Source organism: Bradysia coprophila, assembly GCF_014529535.1.
Source record: "Bradysia coprophila strain Holo2 chromosome X unlocalized genomic scaffold, BU_Bcop_v1 contig_38, whole genome shotgun sequence".
NCBI lineage: Eukaryota > Metazoa > Arthropoda > Insecta > Diptera > Sciaridae > Bradysia > Bradysia coprophila.
Genome location: NW_023503327.1, coordinates 145,624 through 156,243, shown reverse-complemented (window position 1 = coordinate 156,243; position 10,620 = coordinate 145,624). Strand labels below are relative to the sequence as shown.

General features: G+C 41.0%; 3 protein-coding genes across 3 annotated transcripts; 1 reads left to right on the top strand and 2 right to left on the bottom strand.

Annotated features, from left to right (window-relative positions):
- Positions 1-163: 163 nt before the first annotated feature.
- LOC119069587 (digestive organ expansion factor homolog) lies at positions 164-2,871 on the bottom strand. Its single transcript, XM_037173677.1, has 3 exons — positions 872-2,871; positions 606-812; positions 164-521 (listed from the first exon to the last, which is right to left on the bottom strand). The coding sequence occupies exons 1-3, from the start codon at positions 2,735-2,737 to the stop codon at positions 180-182; spliced, it is 2,415 nt and encodes an 804-aa protein (XP_037029572.1). The 5' UTR covers positions 2,738-2,871; the 3' UTR covers positions 164-179.
- Positions 2,872-3,880: 1,009 nt separating this feature from the next.
- LOC119069592 lies at positions 3,881-5,317 on the top strand. The gene is made up of 2 exons (XM_037173682.1): positions 3,881-4,263; positions 5,056-5,317. The coding sequence occupies exons 1-2, from the start codon at positions 4,041-4,043 to the stop codon at positions 5,178-5,180; spliced, it is 348 nt and encodes a 115-aa protein (XP_037029577.1). The 5' UTR covers positions 3,881-4,040; the 3' UTR covers positions 5,181-5,317.
- Positions 5,318-5,528: 211 nt separating this feature from the next.
- Positions 5,529-8,888, bottom strand: LOC119069588 (scaffold protein salvador). Its single transcript, XM_037173678.1, has 6 exons — positions 8,652-8,888; positions 8,200-8,592; positions 7,116-8,126; positions 6,865-7,052; positions 6,658-6,790; positions 5,529-5,903 (listed from the first exon to the last, which is right to left on the bottom strand). The coding sequence occupies exons 1-6, from the start codon at positions 8,657-8,659 to the stop codon at positions 5,819-5,821; spliced, it is 1,818 nt and encodes a 605-aa protein (XP_037029573.1). The 5' UTR covers positions 8,660-8,888; the 3' UTR covers positions 5,529-5,818.
- Between the last annotated feature and the right edge of the window lie 1,732 nt (positions 8,889-10,620).

Genomic DNA, 10,620 nt, shown 5'->3' with positions numbered 1-10,620 from the left:
ATAATAGCTTTCGTAGCTGTTTCGTTCAGTCAGAGTTCATAGCATAACGATTTAGACTCTCCAGCACAGAACGAGTACAAGAGATGGGCTAGTTCGTATCGATAATTTGACTCTGTATCCGGACCTATGTTGGAGGACATTCTCATTAAAATGAAACACAAAATCACCGTCTGACCATTTTATTCTCCGGTCATAAAAACTTGTGTCGTTTTGTCGGATGTAGCCATTTTCTGTGCTCGTTCCGAACCGACAATTGCACCAATCTGTAACAGATCGTATTTCGAGTACAAAACTGTAACAGTCATCGAATCGTCGCCGCCATCACGGGGATTTTGGTAAGCGTCTTGCATCAGATTGACCAGTTCCGGATAGAAGTGCGGCCAGGTGGGCGGCTGATACATGATCAGATGGCGAATGCCTTTGATGCGTGTGCGACGGAAGAAGTGAGCTCGTTCCGAATACAGCAGAAAATGAGCACCGCTGTGGAAGAACATGTCACGGGAACGGGCAATTTTGGCGTCCTGTGGAAAGTGAGTTGACATAGAAAATGGTTAGCTTAGTCTTCAGGAATCGTCGATAGTAACTTCACCGATGAATGCACATACCTTGGTGTATTCGCAAATTTGTACGAAATTCATGGTCTCCTTTTTAAAGTGGTTCCGCAGACGCACAAAGTCAAAGTAACTCGGTACAAAGACTAGACAGTGGGCCATCGAAGCTGACTGGTATTGCGGCAGAATTTTATTGACGAAATTGTTGAATCGTTCGTCAAATGACGATTGTATGGACGTCACATCGATACGGTGAAATGTCTGCAGAAGAATGAAAATGTTCAGATTCGCAACATGAGTTTGTTATGCATCGTACTCACCTGAGGTATTTGCACAGCAACGTGACGAATGCTGCCCGTGACGATCGGATTAGCTACACGTACTTTGCCGCGGTAATTCGCACAGCGACTATTGAACAGTGAACGGAACTCGGGCAGTTCGTGTGATGAAAACAAGAAGGTTTGTCGATAAAATCGTGCCCATCCGTTCAGACACCAGGGCCGTACACGAGAAAAGTCGGTATTCCGGGCAGATTTCGGTTGCAGATGTAGATGATCCAATACGTGCAACAAATGATCCCAATTCTGGGCCAGAAACAGATCAGCCTGGTCGAGTATTAACAGTTCAATTGACGCTAGGAAATCGTAGTCTCTGTCCTTATCGCCTGGGGCACCGATGATCATTCGCAATCCGAGCGGTGAAGCAATTAGTAGGTCCGACGTGTAAAAGTCCGAGAACAGCTTCATACACTTACGTGTAAACGAAATGCCCAATCGGAATGTGTCATCCGAGTTTCCGGCAAACGTCTGTTCATAGTCTTCCGGTTTTGGATTTCGCTTCGGAAAGTACAATCCCTCTCCGCCGAATTCTTCCGCAAATCGATTGTAATGCATCACTCTGCTGCCGGCGTCCGGATATATCAACGAAATGAGCGTTTTAATGACGCGCAGAGCCGAGTCCCTGAACGGTACGATGATTAACACTTTCGGTCGAAACAGTCCTTGATCACGATACGCATCCGGTGTGATTGCTGGTGCTTTGCCGCCAGCTGATTTGCCAAGTTTGGCGTTGTGATGCATTATCTTGGTCCGAGTTTTGAGTAGATGATTCAGGGCGTGCATGCAATAGGTAAATCGGATCTCTTCGCCGTTTTCGTGCGTACGATGAGGATAGTACAGATCCTGGTAATTGTTCATGATCGAAAACAATTCGGCCTGCAATGGAGTGACAATCGACTCACTGCTACCGGCCTTGGTCAGGTGAGCTTTATTCGCTTCAGCAATGTGCTGCTGCATTTGACTTTTAACGAACAACTTCGTCATATCCATAGTTTTGTGATTCAGTCTTTCAGGTACACGTCCTTCTTCCGCAAAACACTCACTATCGCCTAATAGATTTTTCTTTTGTTTCTTCGCCGGTACTTCTTCGTCAGTAGCTTTCGACGCTGTCGGAATATCGACAATAATTCGACCTAAGACTTTCCAGTCCACTTCATGCGTCTGCGATACACGAGTGGTGTGAACACATTCCAATAAATCGGGACTGAGTTCATTGTCCAAGTGAATGGAAAACATGTCCATCAACTCTGGACTCTCTTCCGTTGCCTTTTCAGTTTCGTCGTCTAACTCCTCCTCGTCGCTTTCGTCATCGTCATTGTCCTCGAAATTGTCTTCGATATTTTTTCCAACCGTCGCCTTCTCCTTACTCTCTTCCGGCCGAAGAATCGTCTCTTCGGGCAAATCATCATCGGAGTCTGATTCCTCGGATTCACTTTCATCTTCACCACTGACCTGGTCTTTGACCTCGTTCTCTTCATCCGAATCATTTTCCTCTTCTTCCATATCCTCACCATCCTCTTCATCTGAACTGTCTGATGATTCGATAGCCGACCGGTTTTTAGTACTTTGTAACGATTCTAACAACTGATCCATTGGACTTACCTCGTCCTCGTCGGATGAGCTCTCGAGTACTTGCATTTTTTGTGCCGATTTCAATTCAACGTCCTTCTGTCTTCGCAAAGCTTCTTCGCTTTCTTGGTTGCGCTGGATATGTTTGAACTTCTTAAATTTATCATTGTCCCCGCTCGGTTTGTTGAATGGGCGCTTTCCCTTTGGATGTTTGAAATTTTTGCCAAATCGCTTTGCACCACCACCGGCACTTTTTCGATGTTTTGGATTTCGAGGCATTGCAGCGAAATGTTAAAATGAAAAAAAGGAACTTAAAACAAGGAAAAAACTATGCAACTGAAGCCGCATAGTCTGAACACGCCGGATATTGTGTTTATATTTTTGTACGAATTTTCGAATGTCAAAAGAATCTGTCAAAAGCAGGCACATTCGAAGATGGTGCCACCAGTGCCACTTTGTTAGCGAACCTAACTAAAGTCTAATTACGAACTTCGAATTTTATGTTCAAGTTTGAGCACAATGTTTAAAGGCTAGTACACACACATTTCATGTGACCATGCAAAATGCACGAAAAAATGTCTGAAAAATTGGTGTTTACACCAAGTTGACATTAACCATGAAACATATTTGACAGGCAATTAAGTTCCCATTCCCATTCCACTCAACAAAAAGTACTCCGTGAGAGAGCCGTGAGAGAGCGAGCTGTCAAATAAACAAAGCAAAAATTGAAAAAATTCAATTTTGTCTCTCACACGGAATACTTTTTTAGTAAGAGGAAACTAAGCATTAGGGCTAGTATACGAAGTTCGTGAGACCATAGAGTGTTATGATGAAAGAGAAAGAGATATTTTGACAAGTACCCCAAGGCAAGTTATAATAAACTGGTCTTCGGTCCTCTCGCTCTCAACGTACCACGTTGAAAGAGAAGTAATTACTTTGACAGGTACCCCAAGGCATGTTATAATAACTAGTCTACGGTTTTCTCGCTCTGATCATAACAGTCTATGCCAAATGCCTGAAAAATAAGCGTTGACATTTATGATGTTGGCATGCTGTAAACACCCATTTTTCAAATATTTTTCATGCATTTTGGATTCATAGACTACTTACTTCCTCACCTTTAAGCCTAGTACAGTGTCCGTGAGACCGTGTAAAATGGATGAAAAATGTTTTGACATCAGGTTTACATCAAGAATGAAACGTATTAGTTTCACAGTTCGTGAAAATTCTCTGAAAAATGCGTGAAAAGTAGACCTATGCAAAATGATTGACAGATGTTGTTGGAAATATATGAGCCATCTGTCAAATATCTTTCATGCATGATGTATACCTGATGAAATCGCTGATGGGATATACCATGCATTTTGGCATTGTCTCATGAACTGTGCATAGCCGTTAGATTTGTGAAATTGACAACTTATTTGACATCTGAAATGACATTAACAATGATCTATTATTGAGGTTATGTTGCACTGTTTTGATATTCCAACGTCATATTTACATTCACACCTGACATAAAAATTCAGAAAGAAAATCGAGAAGAACTCAAATTTCCGCGAAAAATTCCTTCCAATTTACCGAAATGGCACTGTTTCAAATGAAATGGCTGAGAAACTTTGTTCGCCGACACACGTCACCAGTTCCATTTAATGTAGCCGAAACATGGAAGCAACGACTCAGTATCGCCTATGCATTCTTTGCTTGGAATGCATTCGGCTTTGTGTTGTATCAATGTTATCAGGGGAAAGTAGATTGGGCTAAATCGGCTGGATTGAAGTCACAGGAGGAGATCGACATGCCGCCGGGTAAGTTACACTAGCTATTGCGTAACGAATGTTAACTGACAAATAGTCGTTAGGATAAAATTTTGTCCATTTTTGGTATTGTCAGAGATATGGAAAGTGCAAGATATGGGACAATCGGTGTGAGAAGCGCTACGAGATCGATATTATTCCGATCGAAGTTCACACAACAGTTTCCTTCTTTCACTCATAAAATCAAAACACACACAGGAATGAATATAAAGTTCACTCACCGTCAACTACTGACGCACATTTGGATGCTTCTGGAAGTAGCCGACACGACTTAGATATTCTTAAAAAGAAGTTCACAAGTTTGTGTCGGGGAAGCCAAGCGTACTTCAGAGTATTGAAAAACTTCTTCTAAGCGCTAACGTCCTCAGAGTCTTCAGGACTAATAAGATCAACTTCCAAAAATTAACACTCAGTCACATGGAATATTCTCAGCACTCAGCTCGGACACTCCGTGGAATTGAGCTTTCATTCTAACAAGGTCTCTCGAACACCACAGAATGATTGCATTCCTTATCGAAAACAATATAGATTCTGGTAGTACAGAGGCGCCGACTTGTATTTGTGGGTAGTGGTGCCCAATAGAAACTTTTCATTTATTTTGCTGTAAAAGTACTAGGGCCCAGTATCAATCAAACTTCGAGAGTGGTGGTGCTCAAGCCTCACTTGTCCTGAGAAGTCGGCGCCCCTGGCGTAGTAGACTAATTTTTCATCTTCCCAAAAGAATTGCAAATTTTCTTTGAGATCTCTGATTGACAATTGAAAATGGTCTACGTTCCATTTCAGCGGTCGCATTTGCCAAACAATTCAACATGGAAAAGGCTAGAGTAATCCGAGTCAGCGGAATGGACTATCACACGTACGACATAGACAACACAGCCGAAATGGAAGCGGATGCAACAGAGAAATAAGAGTAAATAGTCAGCAAATCGAGAGATATATTTTAGGTAGATTTTTATTCGTATAATTATGTAGGTAAAAATACACGAAATCAATTTTAAAAAATAAAGTCGTGAGACGAAAAGGCACTGGTTTTTCTTTAACTGAACATTTTTGTTTTTCTTTCGTTCTTACGTTTTTCGTTTGTTTTCTAATTCTAGCATCTTGCATGTCATTTTTCCGGCGATATTCTTAGTAACTAAATGTGTTGCCTGAAAAAGGAACTTTTTTTTTCTTCATCTTTTTAAATATCACATAAACGAAAATGATTTTAAAATTTTAAATTAACTCTCTTTAAGATGTCAGATGAATTTCCTTTCTTTTGATTTTTCTTTTTGATATTTTTCCATTAGACGAATGATACAATCAATAAGCAAAAGCTCTGAATTTTCCCATTCTTTTGCTGTCCATACTTTGTCGCGAGCGAGTGTCTTATACGATTTAATATCAACAGTTTTCGGTGCTATAATAAATTGTTTAAGCAAATTATAACGTATGGTACCGTCAATTCTGGCCAGGTCCGGCTTTCTTACGAATTTTAATGTAAAAATCTCTTTTAAAAACATAATTATAACAGTGATCCATCCTATCCTCACCCGGTACGGCTGATTCAAATGTGATTCCCGTGCTCAATCATATTTTTATATTGATGTTGCTCTTGGATACGACGGTGGACTTCGGCGTTTAAGGCTCGCCTGGAAATATAAAATAGAGAAAGTCAATGTACTGGCGTCGATGCTCTTTTGCATAAAATTAGACAGCAATATCACCGAATATCACACTTTTCGAATGGATAGGTCTCGGTGGAGTACACATATCCGTTGGTCCCAATGACGTCAAAATACAAAAAAAAAATTGAAAACGTAATAGGAACGGGACAATCATTGGTGCAGCAGATACCGTTAGTACAAGAAGACAAAAATTTCATCTCTACCTTCGATATTGTAGTCTACCTATCACTACTACCTAAGAGTTTTGGAGTGATTATTTCAATGTACGGCGTCCTGATACCTGCTGCACCAATAACCTTTTTTTGTGAAGTAGAACCACGTTATTAGGACCAACGATACCGATACACTACATTACCATTTGTTTACGAAACCTGTGTTGCCTACTGAATCGAAACAGATATGGCATGTAGGTCTGGTTGAGTATCGTGGGCATGGAAATAATGTTTTCTTCTCGGTAATTGAGTCAAAATTTCCCGGTAAGCAACTGACTTCCCGGTCGATTGTTTGGCATAGGTTGGATTTCCCGTTAAACCCGCTAAATTTGTGTTGAACATATTTTCCGATAACGCGGTTACCAGGATACCGCATTATTTCCATGTCCAGGTCTGATGTTCGGATGAAGAAAAGTACGAGCGTTGTCTTCTTCACAGAACGCCCCCAACAAAAAATGTTTCTCGTTTTTCATAGACTATGATAGTCCATCCCAAAATCTCTTTACCTGTAGGATTCGTGTCGTGTTATAAGCGCTTCCATTTCCTGCTTGAACATGCGAAACATCATACTGTCAAAACATTCCAATTCAGACAACTTAAACATATCCCACTTCAATTTGTGATCCGTAGCTGGGTCGGCTGTAACAATGGACAAGTCAGAGATGATTTGTTGGAATCAAATTTCAAAAAAAGTGGTTCCGATCATAGCTCACCGTTTACGTAAATTAACAGCCATCGTGGAATTTCTTCAAGTAAATACGGATTGGCTGGTACCAAGGCACTGTGCGGACTAAATTGGGTATGTGTCGGAACCGGTATAATCGATTTCGATTCGTTCGATGTGTATAGGTAGCACGATGTCAGACAAGGGTGATTGTATTGCGCTTGCCTTGTAATGTGACTGAAAGACGGACGAAATGGTAAAAAAATGTGATCCAATCGACGCATTGTCCCAGTGACTTACTTAACATAATAGACGCCGTACTGTGGTGACTCGATTCTTTGCCAACCAACCGGCAGTCCTTCCCGTTCCAACGGATGTGACCAATGCGTTGTCTTCGACGAATGATCGATGTAGTATTTCCGACCGCGCAATGTGTAATCGACTGACCAACCCGGCGGTAATGGTAGCTCCAATTCCTCGTCACACTGCGATGGCATCGATGACAGTACACCGCCATGCCTGGCATTGTGAATCATTTTTTCTCCATACGACATACCAATGCCGATGGTTGAGTCAAATGTCCGTACGTTCGAATACAGTGGAATTTCCTGCGGAAGCATTGGACCCACATTCGAGTAAGCGTTCGGTGTGGTCGGAATATTTGAATAGATGGACTGATGCGATGGCTGTTGGGCATCGTTCGGACTGGTTTGAATTGAATTGACCGATTGATTGCGTAATGGTGGATCTTGCTGGTGCACTAAACTGTTACTGTAAATCGGCGATTCGGATCGGGTGACAGCCGACGACACTTGTGACTGATTCTCATAGATCGGCGAGTGGTCCAAATTGAACGGCAAATGCGGTAATTTGTATTGAGACGATAATGGGTCCTGGGTGAGCTGTGGCGACGGGACACGCGAATGTGCGATGTTGTTGGGAAGATTACGGTACGAGTATTGTTTGAACGGCGATGCATCCGCTAAATTGCTACCGGAATACGTTTGCATCAGTGAGAAATGGTTCTCGAATGTGTGCGGGTGATTGTGGTTCATGGAGTAGTTTCGATGGAAATTCGTATTGTAGTGTGGAAAAGTGTCGGGTTGCTGTCGCATCTGATCGATTTGATCGATGTCCACGTAATTGCCATGGCTGTTATTGTTGATGGTGGTGCTGCTACTATTATTTGAACTTCCCAGTTGGCTAGTCTGCGACGATGGTCGGCGTAAATTTAGCTCATCCGTAACGTTCAAATAATTCGAATTGGAGCCCTTCGACACATCGGAAATACTTGCAGGCGACGTTACAAATCTGTAATATGGGAAAAGAAAAGGTAACCGGTCAGTTTGGACGACGTTCTTTTTGGTGTTTGGATAGAATTTACTTGGGTGTGTATTTTCCCTCATGACCCAGTCCCGTTGGCTTGGCGGTGATTTTACCGTTGGTGCCGAATTTTTGATTTGTTGCTTGAATTATGTTCGCATTTGTGTTGGACGATGTATCGCTACTGGTTCCGTAAATTTGTTGACTGTTTCGTCGACTTTTCGATTTGCTTTTGTTCTTGTCAATGGTCCAAACATTGTTGCCAAACGGTATCTCTGGCGGTGTGTCTTTTTTGACATATTTCCCGACACCAACAACTCCTTCTTTCGATTTGTCTTTGCTTTTTCTCGATAGCATGGCTAATACATAAATCGCCTCATGTATCACAAACAATTGTTCGATAGACCATTCACAACTGCAGACATAATTTATGTTCCCACTTGGCACCCAAGCACTGGGAAAATCACAAAATTAAGCAATTCCAACAAGCTTAGAAGTCAAATTCCAACAAACTTAAGCATTTTTTTTGCCCTTAATGACTCAACAACAATACAACGATTTAGCGCACCGAAATGTTCAAATATCGATTCTGCTTGCTTTTAATGTCTAAATAATTCACAGTTATCTTAATGCTGGATATTCGTTTCCTTCAATCCATAATAGACGACGAAAAAATTCCTGTTGAATCTATTTATTATGAAAGTTCTATTATCGGGCGAGTGCATGACGCGAGCTAGTGTCACACACACAGCGCAGAAAGAATAATATTTTCAGTGTTGCCAGTGTTGTTCGGTTGGTGACCGTGACACTCTGGATGGCATAGATTTTTTTTTTTACTTTTTTATGGAACAAAGCGAACATGCACTATATACCTGGCAGACCAAAGTGGCCAAATTGTCTACTTAAGGTGCAAGCGCAGTTCACCGTTTTGGGTCTCCGTTTAGATATTGCGCATGCTCACAGAGAGAATTTTCTCTCTGCGCATGCGTATTGTCCAAACGGAGACCCAAAACGGTGAACTGCGATTGCAGCTTTACTCTTCCTATCTATCACAGACTGTTATGATGAGAGAGAAGGAAATACAATTCGGATCAGTTATTTTAATGTGCCTTGCCTCTCGCTCTGATCATAACAGTGAACAGTCTATTCGTAATTTACCATTGCCCCTGTTACATACGAAACTGTTACAACAAGCGAAAGAAATGATGGCCAACGGACTTGACTCAACTTACGAGATAGGAAAAAGAGATCACTTTTTGACCAGTTGAATTTGTTGAATACAGTGTTTAAGTAGAGCGATTTTAGACCACTTTGTTTAAACTGGTCTCGGGGTCACACGTCAAAATGAGAGAAATCACATACAAATTTAAACTGGGCTCAACTCTCAATTTCTTTTTTCATTGATGAATATTTGACAGCTGACCCCGAGACTAATTAAATTTAACTGGTTTTCACTCTCCTTACGCATTCACTTGAAATGTGCCGAATCCTGACATTTTGCTAAACCCTAAATGTCAGCCCATTCAAGTGACACTGTATATAACTGGTCTCAGGGTCACACGTCAAAATCAGAGAAATCACATGCAAAATTAAACTGAGCTTAAAGTTGAGTTAAAGTTGAGTTAAAGTTGAGTTAATTGAGCTTAAAGTGGGAATCGCGCATCACTCCGTTTACGCTATAACAATGGAAAAAGAGAACACTTCTCATATCATTGTTATTTTGAAAACAGAAAGTAAACGGAGTGTAAGTAAACGTTTAATGCTTAGTTTCCTCTTACGAAAAAAGTACTCCGTGTGAGAGACAAAATTGAATTTTTTCAATGTTTTTCTTTGTTTATTTGACAGCTCGCTCTCTCACGGCTCTCTTACGGAGTACTTTTTGTTGAGTGGAGTGGACACTTAAGGATGAAAATATACGAGGCATTGGAAACGTGTTTTCATGCCTTGAAGCCAAAATCGAGGTCAATTTTGGAAATTTTCTCTCGATCTTTTCCCTATGCATGAAATTTTTTTTTTGAGTACATGGTTTGGACGATGTTTTTAAGCTATGTTCGCTTGTAGCCCTCACTTCGTTCGCTAAAATAACTTAAATACATCGTCCAAACCAAGTACACAAATAACTATTTCACCCTTGTTTTCATAACGAAATTGTCGAAACTGTCAAATAAAGTTAGAAATTTCTCTATCGAAAATTGCGATTGCTGTATCCGGGACCACAATGCTTCGTTTGTGCTATCCCTAAGGCTTGCTTTTTCCATTCACGAATTTTCTCCTTAAACGCTCTATATAGAGTGTTTGGCGACAACAGTTCGAGTCTCTGGGTCACACGTCAAAATGAGACAAATCGCTAACCAATTTGTTTTGTTTGTTATAACGAGCGTGACCCTAAATTTTATTTTATTTTTTAATCATAAATTTATGACGTGTGTTTGACGAGCGAGATGACCGAAGACCAGTTAATTTATAACTTGCCTTGGGGTAC